Below are 16,532 nucleotides of genomic sequence, written 5' to 3'. Positions count from 1 at the left end.
TTTGATACCTAAGAGTTATGCCCAAATCAACATATCTTAACAGAGTTGCTAAAGCGGAAAATGTAGGTCACAATGACCTAATTCTTTATAGTGTGTTTATCATATAAACGGCATGTAAATGTATACACAATTCAAGCCAGTTCTTGTGCTAGTTTCCTTAAATGGGAAATAAATGATCACACAACGAATGGTTTTTGAATGCCATTCAAATATATTTCAATGGGATTAGGGTACCAGTATTATCCTAAGGTCTCATATATACAAAAAGACGAGACAATATCGATTTTCCTATTGTTTATTTTCCATTTCTACTGATCTTCCCATAGCACCCTCTTATGGTGTTAACATTTACAACTGTTCTGTGTAGCTCGTATTTGTAATAAAGTGTCAGATTTTTTTTAACACGACAGATTCCTCACAGAAAAGCTTTAGCACCAAGGGGTACCGATTTCAAATACTTCTATAAACGTTTACGAAGTATTTTCACCGTTACAAAATTTCATCATGATTTAGTACTTCTGGTATCATACATGTACCTCAATCAATATAAAAGGCAGGATCATATAACTGAAGTTATACACTGATGCATTAAGGATAGCAAATCATCATCCAAATGAACGGCAGTATCGGTAAGTTAAAGTTTACTTCTGATCTCATGTATGGGCAATAATAAGTAGAAACTTGTTGACTATATTGTATAAAAGTAGTTCGCATTTTCTAATTATACAATTGATTCTTAAATGTCAAGACAAAATTAAATGTATAATTATAGGTTACCCATGTTTGATGCACTCATCATTTTTAGATAGCTACAAGTAATAGATGAAGGGTAACAGGCCAGTAAACAAACATTTTTTTAGCTCATCTGGCCAAAAGCCAAGTAAACTTATGCCATCACTTGGCATCCGTCATCGTCGACAAATTTTCGTAAATCTTCACCTCTAGAGAATTGTCCACAAAATGACTGTTGGGATCCGTGAAAAAACGTAGGCATCATTACTAAAAATAAAACATAGGCGTCTAAAGTACGATAGGAAACTCACTCAAATTCTAACCAGTCCTGAATACAATTTTTCAATATAATTACTATATGACTATATAGATTTTTGCTAAAATTAACCAGACCGGCCAAAAAAATAGCCTGTCTCGGACTGGTGGGCAGGCTACTATTTTTAACTCTGGTCTAAAGGCATTTTCTTTTTGCAAATAACTCAAAAACCTTTAGCGAAACTCTGTTTGGGTATAATATTGTTCAGCATCAAGAAACAGACCTATGCCGAAATTCTGAAAACGGTATTTACACCCAATGGAGTTATAACCCCTAAAACAGTTTTCTTTTTTTGGCATTCTTCTTATGTAAAACTTTGAAAATATTCTTCTCAAAAACCATTGTGGTGTGTTCAATTAGAGTTTGCATAATCATTTCGTAGGGTATTCCACACAAAATGACAGTTGAAAAAAAAACATAACCTCTGTTACTAAAAATAGAACATAGGGGTCAGAAGATTTTTTTTGCAAACAACTCAAAGGTTGTTGCCCTTAGCAAAATTTTTGCAGAGTAACATCGTTTATCCTCATGAGACAGACCTATGCCGGAATTCAAAACAATTTATCATTTGATTCAGGAGCTACAGCCCCTGAAGCAGTTTTGCTAGTTTTTGCATGAGCAACTTCGTAAATCTTCCCTAAAACCATGGTACATAATTCAATGAAAGTTGGCGTATTTATCCCTTAGGATATCACACACAATATGACTGTTGGTACTTTTAATCCGTAAAAAACATGGCCGCCGTTACTAAAAATAGAATACAGGAGTCAGACGGAAGTTTTTGCAAATAACTTAAAATATGTAGGGGTTATATTGTTCAGAGGAAGCTTACCCTACCGGTGCACCTGGTCCATGCTCCCAGTTTTTAGTGGAATCCGAGTTGCTCATTTGATTTTGTTACTTTGTATGTATGATTTTAGTTACTTTATGTTCTTTGTTGTGTATGTCTGTTTTCCATGTCGGGTTTTTGTCCCTGGATTACATTCTTTTGATTACCGCTATAACCTTGGTTTCCTTCATTAATCTTTCAGCATTATAAGACAGACCAATTCCGAAATTTTCGAAACTATTCGTATATTAATGTAGGATGTACGGTTAAAGAATCAATTCTTTTTTTTTTTTATTTTCACATGTACATGTACAACTTTGAAAATCTTCTCTAAAACGATTTAAGATCATTTAATGAAAATGAAGCATATTAGCGATCGCCCCGAAGCGGTGTGAACTCTACCGTTATTACGTGTACTTTCTAAATTTCCCTTATGGTTCCCCAATATACAAACGAAAAAAACAGTCATGTCTCGGAAGTAACAGAAAGTGACTGTCCTTACGGAGAAAATTCATCATTTCCTTCAATCAAACAAAAAAAATATATGTTAAGATTACGTTTCAGTAAAAAAAACTTCTTTTCTGATAGTTTTCAAGTCTTTTCTATTTTGTTCTACTTATTTAAAGACGTGAGTGTTATGTTTACAAAAAACTTTGGGAAACACGTGGATGTATACAGTATACGTACGTGTATCTCCAACAGCTTCCGATTGCATTTGAGAATTTCCATGTGCTCAAATACACATTTTTGTGACCAAAATTTGTAGAAACAGTGGTATAGAATAAAGAATTAAGCTGTGATTTATAGCATTTATTTCATTAATACATATTCCATAAACCATTACAATTCTCCATAATTCAGTATTAAGAAAATGTGTGTTTTAATACCAATATAATCCCTAAAGAACAAATAATGATATACATACAAGTAACATGATTGAAATAATTATTTGCATTTTAACAAATGTTTGTTAAACTCCTATCAAGCAAGTATATACCTTATAGAAACATATTTTGATTAATTTGTTTCACAAAAGTTGAATGCTTTGTTGAAACAATGATAAGTGAACAACTTACTCTTAACAAGTAATAAAACAATTGATGTATCATCATTTTTTTATTCCAATGGTGCTCTTAATATTTGTTAGTGAGCCATACAGTAGCAAATTTTAAACTAACGTTTGTTAATAACAAATGGGTGAAAAATTTGCGTCAACATGTATATGTTAGACGATATTGGCGAAGAAATTCCTTAACAAATATTTATCAAGTTCGTGTTCATGTTCATTGTCTGAATATAGCTGAAATATTGATGCTCGGACGTTAAACCCCAACAAACAAACAAACAAAAGTGTTCACGATCTTGCTTAGAAACTATTTGCCAAATATTTGTCGATGCTGATGTTGGATTGGAACCTTCTTACCAAACATTTGTTAAGTCACTGTTGTCAAAGAAACCCCTTTCCAAATATTTATTAATGAATATATGAATTTTTTCCCATAGCAAATGTGAATTTCGAAGAATTATGTAAACGTGTTCATATAACAAATATATGTTAAGCCAAGGCATTTAACACTCTGTTTCTATTTGGATAACTTGCTTGTCTGCAGAGTATGACGGTTGAACCAATATTTGCGTACCCAACGCATGAAGTTTGAAACAAGCTTGTTGATGTAGCAAGTTATTTTATGTTGTTTTTTTAATTATCGAAAAGTGAACTTCGTGAAGAAAATGTTCCGAACATAGTCCGAACCCGAATTTTACCAATAAGAAAAGTATAAAGCAACATTTCATCTGCCAAGAATTTGGGTTTTTTCCCCCAATATAACAGTATTGAAATCTTCCACAAAACATGAATTACTTGGTTCATACAAATACGAAAATGTGGTCTTGCAAAGTATCATAACTTCAAGGAAATAATATAGTACATATACATAATCATACATATATGTACAGGAAAATTACTATATTTTAAAATTTATACTTACATAAATGAACGAGAAAGTCCACATGGCGAAAATATTTAGATATAACACAATTAAGTTGATTATACTTACAACAAATGTATTTCGTTGAACATTTTTACGCCGCTTTTGCAAGTTCACAAAAACAAGTACAAGTATGAACTCTCAATTTGCTCAATGCTCTTGATATGATATATAAATTGGGTATTCAAATCATTTTTTTATTCACTTATTCATAAAATACATATGGATAAATTACAATTATTTATTTTGAAGAGTAATTATTATCTAGAAAATGCTTGATAGAAATGTAATCCTACGTTTTTGATTAAAAAATAACACGAGAAAAAAATTATGTCGATCTCGAATAATTTTTAAAAGAGCGTCATAAAAGGATACAAATTTGAACGAAACGCCACAGACTAGCTTTTTATTGTACTAAAAAAAAGAATTCCCTACGTAATCGATCTGAAATATTTTAGACTCAATGATCTCAACATTAAGTAAGATATTTTTTTTAATTCAAGAAATCAATTGTTTTCTATTTGAAAAAGTGACAAAATATAGACACAACATACTGTTTATGATCTACATTAAATAGTCTTTATTTCGTCATAGACTGTACATATTTTTTTAGACGGAACTTCTTCACTCTGTCCGATGTATATTGTACCAGATAACCTACAATAACAAAAAATATTCATGTACTACACCAAATTCTATGCAGACCACCTGACCATGTAGTAGCGTTCAGAAGACTTTTATCAATCGCATTCAAGGCCTTATAAATATGAAGTATGCATTGCCTAAAAGCGAGCACAGCATTTCTTTTTGACGTGTATTAGTAAGTTTTCTCCGAAAAGGGAACATGCAGAACAGAAAATGTTTCAGTAGAAATCGTTGATATCATATGCAAGTAATCTATGTTTGAAAATAGATGTATCATACAAATAGATTCATGCAATAAAAAAAACATATTAAAATATGTATGTGTTGTTTGAAGCGTAAATGCATTTGTTCTAGGCTTTTACTATTTACGTGCTCCAATCCTCCTTCGCTATATATTTTTTTTTACGTCAAAGACGCCTGTCATGTTTTTAAATTAATTATTTAGGACACTAATTGTTATTTTTTTATTCTCAATGCGACATTTCAGTTACTTGTGACTTGCAAGTGAATTATGTCGTAGAGCCCTCTGCAGTGCTCGCTATTAATTTGAAATGAATTAAAAATAATAGGTTTTATGGCGTCGGTTATCTACTCATGCAATACCCTCGCTATAGTGATGCTTGCGCCGCGAGTAAACTGTATATATTGCTACTTTGGAAAATTTAGCATAAATAGACTATTTATATGTAACTTAAATTTCCCGTGTTATTGCTTGGAAATATTATTTTAAATACTAATATTTCGGTTGCAAGTTATCAAGTGTAATTTGCCTTCGGACTGAAAATGGTATACACCGTTAAACATTGGAAAAGTTGGTGATATTATGATAGTAAACCACAACTTAGAGTGTCCTAAATATATATTTGTACACTATAAATCTATAACCTTATATGTATGAGAACGATTTAAAATGTTAATTAACATATGTATAAGTAAGTCAATGTAATTTTTCATTTTTCTCACTATTTGCTTACCTTTTGGACAAAGAAAATTTTCGCCCGATACCAAGTGCCTGTTTCTTCATAATAACTTTCAACTACTTCTCCAACTTCAAATTTCTCCTGCAAATATTTGAAACTTACCAGTAACTGTTGATACACAAGTATATATATCATATTATACGTGTGTTGCATCATTGTTTAGTTTAACAGACGTACTTGTAATATGCCAAATGCCAAATTTTGACAGGCATGTAGTATTGACATGACGTCAGCGACGTCCTATATATGTTGAATTTTAGATAAGAACTATGAATGGCTAGAAAGTATTCTGTCGAAGTCGAAATTTATCGACGCGGAGGTAGGCGATTGCGCAAGCCCGGAGATGCTGTTTTGCCTTCAAACACGTCGCTGGATACGATTACATGTCTATTTATGTACTTGGTAATTATTTAGAAATTATTGGTTGTGAAAAAATCTATCAAAGCTTTCCAAGAAGAGTCTCACACATTCTCTACACCGAATGAGACTTCGTCTATACCAACATGGCGATGTAACGTAAGCAAAGGATGAGCTCTATCCACCATAGGCATAGCCTAAAATCATATTGTGGAACCAACAAATAATAGCTAAGCACTTAACGTCAGCTTAAAGGTTTGTTCAAACTTAAAAAAGTCTAACTTACCTCCACTATTTTTCCTTTTTTTTCACCAGTCGAAAAGGGTAAGCTTGTATCGTCTTCCTATGCAAACATATTAGAGTATTGTTAAGGTAAACAGTTAGGTCAAAAGTGTTATGTGTGTAAAAACGATAGAAAATACAGTGAAATCTGTGTATCTTCACCCATTTTGTGACTTACCTAGTAAGACCTTTGCCTTAAAAACAGATATCAGTGTATTTCCAACTCCCAAATTATATTTTTATTCGAAATCCTTCAGAAGGCTTCATAGAACAGACTGGTCACGGGAAATTTTCCCATCTTGCAAATTCTTTTACACTAAAACAGTCAAAAAATATTTCACGAAACATTAACATTTAGCAGATCCAAGGAAATGAACACAGGAAGAGTTGTTTTTACGTGTAACAAATGCAATTTAACACTTTCATTGATTATCTTGAGATATGATGAAAAAACCCATATTTTATACAGAACAATACTTAAGAAGAACGTATACGGCTGAGACAAGTTTCACTGTATTGTGAAGTGTTGTTTTCCGAGCTGATTTTCTTTCAACATAAACACACTGTTAAAATAAATATGCACTAAAATGCTCTTATATATTTCAATAACATTGGTTCATGTCTGTAGAGAGTAAGGTTTAGCTGACAAAATGTTACTATGTGACACATATCTATCAATTCAGTATTCTAAGACCGTCCCTGCTTTATATTATTGTTCCCTTATCAAATTCCCAGTTTTTAGATAACCTGTGACCGTTTATCTTCTATAAGAAGTAATAATAATACTTACTGATTCATCTTTTTGTTCGTGGTCAATCTTTCGTTTATTATATTGTCTATCTCTGTAAAACAGAAATTGAACATAATTCAATTTTATTCGTATCATTTAGTAAAACTCTCTAATGATTTAATGGTTCCTGCTCAGGATACACGTCATGTTTTACATGGTAAGCCTGTCTTTTGAATATTTATAAATATGTGAAACACCAAATACATGATAAATACTTGGCTGTCATAACATGCATAAGGATTGTTATATCGCGTGATTTCTTTCATATATTTAAATTCTAAATGGTTCAAGATACTGGTAAGATAAAGGACTTCTAACTGTACTTAGTCATTGAATAGATGAAAGTCAAATACTTCTTGCTTTTCTTGAAGTAATGATTTCTTTCCTTTCTACTCATGACATTTTAAGTCTATTTATACCATCTACAATACAAGATGTGTCTCTGTTCAAATTACTGATTGAGCCGCTGATGTTCATTGGTTTGACAAAACATAAGATGTAAACATAACTACTTGCTAAAAAAATGATTCTGACTTTTTTAACATTTTATAGCATTATATATTGCTGCAGTATATAATACACATACCTCTGAATAATCTTTCCTTTTAGCACGTTTTGCTATGCTCTCAGTAGTATAATCTGCTTCCTAAAATCAAATACATATGTCTACATATTCTACATCTTTTAACTGTTGTTTGCAAAAAAATCACATCTCCAATTTTATATACAATGTATAATGTTTATATTTAAATATGTATATGAATATGAAGATGCAGAGATATACTTTGTGCAATGGGGGATTGAAAAAGTAACATATGTGCATAGTTTAGTTCATGTACTAAAAGAAATAAAGGGAACCAAGATTCAAAAGAATGAACAATACATAAATCGGTAAATATTTTAATAGCTAGCAACAATAAGCGCCAGTTAATTTTTTACAGTTACTTTATGTAGAGGAATTACATTTGTACTCAGAAATTTATAATATGAATATAAGTTTATTATACAAGTTGTCCCATTACCTTTATCTAGTAAATTGTGTTATTATTTTTTACTACTTACAATGAAAACATCTTTCTGTGTCTCTTTCCGTCTCAATGTCTCCTCTAGTTCCTGTAAAACTGAGATATTTTGAAACTTTTACGTATTTGATTATTTAGACACAGCCAGTACATTTGTTGGAGGGTGGGACGTTAGTCGAATTTCTCCAACGGATATACTGACTGTCTAAATAATCATAGACGGTTACCTGAGCCAAAATATTTCCCACGATTTTGCTTATTTACATTTTCTGGAAAAAGATTGATAGTTGTATCCAACTACACGCATATTTCTTCTGAGTTATTTTTAGAATCATTCAGCGATTACTAGGTAAAAACTTTTTTTGTCTTGGCGTCCAAGTCAAATGTACAGACTCGCCGATGGAGTGATATTGTTGGATAGATTTTTATGGTAATTTGCCTATTTCATTCCAAAATTCTCATAAATGGCGGATGATTTTTTTTTCCTAATGTGCATATTGATGCTTCGGATATTTCGGAGAACGGTTTTATTTAATTATAAGTTGTCAACACAACGCAAAATCGTGCCAGTCAATTTATACCACGCTCAGTCAGATACGTGTATATTATTATTAGGTTTTTAAACGAGCCGTCCTTTGCTCATTTTGCCATTTTGGAAATTGAGAGAATGACCAATACAATCCTTCAATTTAATTTATAACAGTTTTTAACCACCATATCAATTTGAAATCCAAGCAAATCTAACACAGTACACTGATTCGTAGGGGAATAGAAAAAAGTCATTTGTTTTCTTTGGATAAAATAACAGAGTCATGGCTTTGATTTAGTTTGTATGCTACAGCTGTAAACACGTAGATTAAAAAAATGCAATAAAACATAAGGCCTTACAGTCCATCCCCTTGAACAATTTGGCCAGGAACCTCTACTAGATATTGCAAGATGATCAGTTTTTATTTATTGCAATGGTGGATTCATAAAGTCTTAAAAGGGTACCCACTGGCCATAGGCAACCCGGTAATTTTGAGTTTTTTTTTCTATTGAATCAAATGTCGAACATAAAGGGGTATAGTAAACCTATACCTAATCCATCACTGGATCCTTCTTTGAGAATGTTGTCTATGTATAATTGAAATGGCTTTGATTACCTCCTTTTCTCTCCGTAATGATTTCACTTCTTCTTGTTTGCTATTCCGCCGAATGAGATCACTGTTCCTTTCCTTACGTTCATGAAAATTATATTGTTGTGTGGTTACTGATATTATGCCGGATTACTTTTTTTTCTTTTTGTTAAAACTTTACATGTATTGTATTGATCACGACAGAAATATAGGCAGTATTTATTTCATCTTTTAGTTCATACTTCATCCGTCATAGCAGTACTAGTGGCTGTTCCACTGTTGCTGTTGTCAAGCACCTAACCCGCCTCGGAAAAAATATAAGATAGGAAAGGCAATAATTTTCTTGTTTTGAATTTGCAGTTGTCGCCTGAATTTTGGTAACGTCACGTGATATGTGTAAAATATGCCCACCATCCGTGGACAACTGTAATATTTCCGCTATCTGTACAGATTGATGGATGATGCTAGAGATGCCATTAAGAGATAAAAAATGTAAAGTATTGCTAAGTGCTATAAAGTTATTGACCATTTTGAGAGCAAGGAGAAAGAGGAGTATAGGGTTGGAATTTTGGGGGAAAATATTTTCAAGTTATTCATTAATTAAAAAAAACATTAATTAACAAGGCAGCTTTTCAAATAGAAATATTGATTTTGCTTGCTGCTTAAATATAAATAAAAATATTGCACTTGCGAAGCAAACATTTTCATCTGGGTCGACCCCCCCTCCCCCCGCTTTGTAATGTCTTTTATTATTTTTACATGGTGCTTGCTGATTTAGGCAATGCCTACCCCATATTAGTTCTTTGGTGTATTTGTGATGGAAATGACTTGTGATTTTTAATCCATGAATATATATCGCTGCCTATACAAAAAACGGAACATACGGGTCGGGAGATAGTTTTTTTTAAAATAATTCAAAAACTGTTGCCTTCAGCAAAATTCTGGTTCAGGTCATAAAATGCTATTAAGATCTTTTCCTGCATTTGACTATTCAGTTAATTTTAACTTAGCCTGTTTTATTCTCATGTTTTTTTTTCTAATAAGCAAATGGTTAACCAGGGTGAGCTATTCAGGCTCTTTTTAGCCTCTAGTTATCCATTTATAATATTCCTATGGTATATTTATAAATGTTGATTTTCCAATTGTTCTTATCTAAATATCTGCCACGAAATTCCATGTTGAGTAAGTCACAGTATTGTGACATTATGTTTATAAAATTATAAAACATTTTGAAATGTTCTATAAAAAAGAATCTACATGTTCATATTTAAAGATTGATCAAGGGAACCAAGATTCAAGCTGAAATCAAAAGAATGTAATCCTGGGACATTTTGATAAGGAGATGTGCATTTCAGTAAAACATGAGCTCAAAAAATGGAAATGGGATATCATGTCAAGAGAAGATCAACAAAACAAGAAATATTATTCTGGGGTCTAATTGAATTCTCTCAATATACAGAAATTAAAGTCCTTCCTGATTAACACTAAGTCAAAATTTGGTATGTTATTTGTCATGATGTTATGATGTCAAAGGTCAAGATCAAATGTCAACCACTCTAGTACGTGACGCCTCGACTTCATGAAATATAGGCCTATACCTAATATCAGATATCTAAGTAAAATGTAAAAATTATGGCCCAGAGACAAAATTTTGTATGGTATTTGGCCAAACTTTGGTATGTCATTTGACCTTTTAGTCAAAGGTCAAAGTCAAAGGTCATCCTCTCTAGAACATTACACTCTACCTTAATTTGCTTTAACTACATATTAAATATCAGATATCTGGATAAAAAGACAAAAAATGTCATGGCCATGACTTTTTTGTATGTTATTTTGCCAAAATTTTTATGCTATTTGACCTCGAGATCAGATGTCTAGGTCAAAGTTCATCTACCTAAATCATTACTCTCTGCTTTGGTGTGTTGTACTTAAATGCCGAAGATCAGATATCAAAGTAAAAAGACCAAAAAGTAGTGGCACAGACAAAATTATGTATTGTATCATGCCAAAATTTGCATGTGATTTGACCTTGAGATTAAAGATCAAGGTCAAAGGTCACCTTCTCTGGCATGCAACACTCTGTCCTGAGAGGATATACCAACATACCAAACATTAGAAGTCTAGGTCAAAAGACAAAAAAAATATTGCATAGACAAAATTTTGTATGGTATTTTGCCAAAATCTTTATGTTATTTGACTTTGAGGTTAAAGGTCAAGAGCAAAGGTCACCAAATCTGGTACGCAACACTCTGCCCTCAGAGGATGTATCAACATACCAAATATTAGAAGTCTATGTCAAAAAACAAAAAAAAAGTTATGGTCTGGACAATGTTAGTATGAAAAGTATTAAGTAGAAGAAAAGTCTTTACGGGTGGTGATTTCGGGTCCAGATGAGCAAAAAACAAAGATAGGTTACATATTTTTATTTTTGACATGTTTCAGTGAGGAGGTCTAGCCACACATCAATGCATACATTTGGATAATATCTTCTTTCTACTGATGGTAAAACATAGCCTATTTTCGTATATTTCAAAATGTCAAAAATTAAGAAATTTGGTTGATATGGTAATCAGATCTAAGGCGGACTGCTACCCAAGTGCTATTCTGTGTGAGAATGAGGCAATTGGTGGCACATCATATTTCTCAATTTGGTCTTTTTTTTTTGTCTCAAATACATTCAATGCATCTAGAAGATAGGTAATTAGACAATTAAATTTATCCTGAAGCATCTGTGACGTAGATATTTTTTTTACTGCTTATCAGGAAAAAGGGCGGGAAAATGTTGTTTAGTGTATTTCAACTAAATTAGACCTATCAATATCTTATAAAGGCAAATTTTACAAACACTTTGATGGTTATTTCTGGATGTTATCGGGTATAAATAGTTAATGTAATAAAATCTCTGTTTTTTTCCTAATATACATTTTGCCTGATTTTTAGACATAAAAGTACTTCTTAAGTGCTTTAATTGAGATATAACTTGTAATTCAGATACTAAATTTATTATGATAGTCTAAAGGACAGGGTACGCGTTTGAAAAAATATATTATGTCGTATAAGTTAATATATAAAAACTACAAAAATTGAGAGCAAAGTTTATTAGGAGAGCACAAGGACATCGTGTGATGAAAAAATCGTGAAAAAGTTTCATCAAATTCCATTCAGCGTTTTCAGAGGAGTAACTAGGGGAACAAACACCATGTTCAGTGCTGGATCCCGGTGAGTCTCATAAATAAAAAACGGCAATGTAAACCAACTTCCTGATTAAGGGTTTGTATAGTATTTTGTTTATATATATGATATCAAATACAACTTTAGAATTTACAAATAAATACTTTATATTTTTATTTAAATGGAATTCCTCATGATATGGGCAATAAAAATAATATGAATTTTCAAAACTAATTCCTCGAACTCGAATTTTGTCGATGGTTAAAAGATTTCGAAGTAAATAATTGAGTAAACATGCTTGATAGTCACCAGGTTTCTATTAAAACATCTGCAATGGATACTGAATATTTGGGAAAGTCGTGAAACGAATGTCAAATTCAAATAACAAATGAAATTTTGTTTCGTATCCATCTATTAAACTAAAAAAAATAATTTTATGTCTATAAATGATACTGAAGCATCTAAAAACGGCTTTCTTTCGTGAATGATTATGTTAACCTCAAATAGACTGACTAAGAGGGTTTTTAACGTTCTTGACTATCCTGTCGGGTTTCGAAGACCAGACATGGAAAACAGACATACACAACAAAGAACATAAAGTAACTAAAATCATACAAAGTAACAAAAGTAAATGAGCAACTCGGACTCCACTAAAAACTGGGAGCATGGACCAGGTGCACCGGTAGGGAAAGCGTCCTCTGCTTTTCTAGAAACACCCGCCGAGTTGCTCATAAAAAGTCAAGTCCGGGGTAGACAAACGAGGAAAGGAAAACTATGACCCGTTGAATAAATTAGTTTTCATGGTGCTGATGGATACACCATAACGTATGTCTTATAGAAGGTTATATCTTTCATTTATTCCATTATTTAAATGGTGTTCATTTTAAGGAAACCATTTTACAAAAGTAATTTGTTTTTTTAACAAATTCAAAACAGGCTGAAAGAATATTGTCATATCGTTATACATTGTCATTGCCTCTAATTAATGATATTACAATTGGAGCCTAGAAGTCGTAAGAATATATTTTTATGTCAAACGACATTTCCCTGCGATTGTAAATAAACTGAAAGCACAAAATAAATAACCAGTACATCAAGACTAGGAAACAAGGTTGGGCAATACTAATTGTTGAATAAGTTTATTAGAGCATCATTAAATACAAACTCGAAATATGTGGACATTAAGTGCATTTTACCGTAACACAATAGATCAATTCTATTTATCAGATTGTAAAACGTAATTGAAATGCTGACTTAAACGTGCATGTTGAATTTAATTAAATTGTAATTTTGCTAGACTATTTTGTATAAGTTTCAATTTCAAATTATTAAGATTAAAATAAATTAGTGTCTAGAATCTTGGTTCCTTTGATTACTCCTAACAATGACAATATGCTTTAATGAAACTTTTTCCTACTACAGTCTACTGGAATATCCAACAATTTAAACGAAGCAGTAAAGGACATAATTTCACTTTCTTGTTTTCGTCTTGTTTCGGGTCTACAAAAATTCCTCTTGGTGGTTTATCCTGGCCCATAAACTATGAATGTTCATTATCAACTATGGTTTCGACGTCTGTGGTTTTTCCAAGTAACGTATATTATAAGATTTTGGGTCTGTTGCAGTATAGTTCATCAAGGTACAGAAAAATGGGCATTCCAAAAAGCGTTCAAAATGTCAGTCCACAACACATCGCGGCCAGTGGAAGTACTACGGCAAAATAAAACGAAATGTTCAATGATGTCTGTTTCGTACATGTTCAAGTGTCAGATGGAGGTTCACTTGTTGCAGTTTTTGTACGGTAAAATGCATTGTTCAGTTCTGTCATTGATTCAGGAATGAATTGACTGTTGTTCACCGCTATGTTCCTAAAACGTGAAAAGTCAATATCACTGTCTACGGTTTCTGCTTGTTCGCATACATCATTACATGCTGCTCCACTACTCGTTTCCATCGGCTCTTACTTGGAAAGTCTTTTCACTAATGCAATTTTTTTCGATGCACATGTAGTTCATGCGATCACATTTCTGGAAGAGTGGAAAGGAGTCAGGGATAAAACCAAACGAAGTATGTTCTTTACTTCCCATATAATTTCAAAGCCAGTACAGGAAGATACATTTTGTGACGGTCTCTGTTCTGTTCGAAGTATTGTTAGTTTTTGGAAGAACTGAAGCTTTCTTATGTCTATTTCATTCAAAATATCGTGTTAGCCTTACATGATATCTACCATTATTAATCTTGTACAATTCCGCACACCCTGGATGCGTTACAAATGTTCTCAATGGCTGAATGTCACGCATTGACATGCCATAGCCCACATCCATATAGAACTGTTTCAGTTGTTTTAATGTTTATTTCGCCAAAAATCCAACGAAAAGGAAACCGCGAGATTTGCTTGTTTCAGGAAACCGCGAGATTTGCTTGTTTCAGGAAACCGCGAGATTTGCTTGTTTCAGGAAACCGCGAGATTTGCTTGTTTCGTCTAAATATCGGAATAGCGGGTTTTTCGGCACTAAATTCAAATTTCCAACTCTGAGTATTTGTAACAAATGTTCAAGTAATCTTGTAAACCGACCAGATTCCAAAGCAATATCGTCGGCGAAAAATGGGTTTCCGCATGCAGTTCCGTTCAGTAAAACTGAATAAGACGAACATTCTAAGCTGTACAAAAGTTATCAATGTATAGTTTGTACAGGAAAGAAAATAAGCCTCCTCTTGCCGCATACATCAATTGATTGAAAAGCATCGAGACCGTTTACTATTCATCATAACCGCACTGCTCATGTTTTTTTAGCTTACGTCAATAATGCTTAACATTGAACCTATGAAAAAAATCATATGGTCTCACTAACCACTTCCGGGTCAAATGGCCACCCCCCTATGTAGTACCAAAAACACACTGAACCAAGACGTATGCATTGTAAGTGCATTATGTGTGTGTATTATGATTGAAAGTAGTCAAAATGAAGCTGAGAATGTGTACTTTAAAATCATATATGTAATTAACTACAAAAGTGTATGAATATTGTTTACATGTGTGAGTAATTTGCCTCCATGCTGTCAGTTAGCAGAACAGGTAAAAATGTGGATTTTCAGTATTACTTATTCAAGTAAATTATGTGAAGAATTTCTACTATCATCGTACCATTAGCATAATGATTTTGGGAGCCTTTTTTTCCAAGCTTCGCAACGGTATGCAACTTTAAGATGTCCTTTGTCCTGGGAATTCACAGTGAGACTTTGAAAATTACTTTTTTAACATGTAAAGTAATGGAAATGTTAGAAGTGGTTAGTGAGACCTATAGTTAACGAATCGAACCAGCATGTGACACCGCATCTAAAGATTGTTTGATGTCAAAAAACGCTGAAAAAACAATGTTATTCTTCTCTAAAATTGTCATATTAGTTTCGGTCCGTACAAACTATGTAGACAAACAATTCTAGGCCTGTGTGAAACCCAGTTGCTACTGACTTGTTTAGAAATGTGCCAACGTATAAGTCAAACCATGATTGAATTCTTGTAGTAAAATACTTTCAATTTCTAGTAATTGAAAAGTGTAATTGATCTGTATGAGTCAAAATTATTCTAAAAATAAATAAGTCTGAAATTTACCTTATTAATTAGGCAACTTCTTTGGACTTGCATGCTAAATCCTCTGGTTATTCATAATTATAAGTTGGTCTTGGCAGAGGCATGAGTATATACATGGTAGACAATGCATTGACAAGTCCAGGAAACCTACGTACAATGAAATGATGCTTGGTTGATAATACATACACAAGTCTTGGCAACTTATGCACAATAGGTATGTTTAGGCAACATAGTCATGCTTTATAATTCAATTTCAGTGTGACAATCCTACAACTAAATCATTTAAATATTTTAATGATGACAGAGTCACATTACAGAATTAGGTAGATGGAAAAAATCCAATCAGAAAGCATGTTACTTCTAAAATTAAAATATTAGGTAGATAATGCATAGGAAAGCTTTATCCTCGGTTACGTACATATCCACCAACGCTGCTATGTAATAATGCATTGAAATCATGAAACCTGGTCTATCTGTAATACGTATCTATATGTGCAAGTTCCATGTACGCGTATGCATATAAGCAAGGTTCTCCTTTTAGACTGAATTCAAGCTACATTGTATACCTGACTAATTTAGATTCGGGAAAGCATAATCACATTAGTTGTTGACATGTGGCATCTTTTGTTCCCAGTACCATTTCAATGTCTTCCATGTATATGGAATGGCTTTTGTAATTTTGCAAAATCATGAAAACGGAAGCATTTTTA

The 16,532-nt window shown here is 32.6% G+C and overlaps 1 protein-coding gene across 1 annotated transcript; it reads right to left on the bottom strand.

Annotated features, from left to right (window-relative positions):
• Positions 1-2,671: 2,671 nt before the first annotated feature.
• On the bottom strand, positions 2,672-14,184 carry LOC148597544 (uncharacterized). Its single transcript, XM_088563044.1, has 7 exons — positions 14,013-14,184; positions 7,982-8,040; positions 7,506-7,537; positions 6,920-6,971; positions 6,134-6,190; positions 5,485-5,571; positions 2,672-4,522 (listed from the first exon to the last, which is right to left on the bottom strand). Exons 1-7 carry the CDS (start codon positions 14,182-14,184, stop codon positions 4,490-4,492), a joined length of 492 nt encoding a protein of 163 aa, XP_088419170.1. The 3' UTR covers positions 2,672-4,489.
• Positions 14,185-16,532: the final 2,348 nt, after the last annotated feature.

Source organism: Perna viridis, chromosome 15 (assembly GCF_037379345.1).
Source record: "Perna viridis isolate PV_CMFRI_1.1 ecotype Kerala chromosome 15, ASM3737934v1, whole genome shotgun sequence".
Lineage (NCBI taxonomy): Eukaryota > Metazoa > Mollusca > Bivalvia > Mytilida > Mytilidae > Perna > Perna viridis.
This window is presented reverse-complemented; position numbering and strand designations above follow the sequence as displayed.

What these genes read in the sequence shown, in the direction of transcription:
- LOC148597544 (XM_088563044.1), bottom strand. Translation starts at nt 14,184, where the DNA reads ATGGAAACGAGTAGTGGAGCAGCATGTAATGATGTATGCGAACAAGCA. An exon ending in CCGTACAAAAACTGCAACAA is followed by an intron (nt 8,041 to 14,012) that starts GTGAACCTCCAT and finishes AAAATATCTCAG; the next exon opens with TTTTACAGGAACTAGAGGAG. An exon ending in AAAGGAAAGATTATTCAGAG is followed by an intron (nt 6,972 to 7,505) that starts GTATGTGTATTA and finishes TCTGTTTTACAG; the next exon opens with AGATAGACAATATAATAAAC.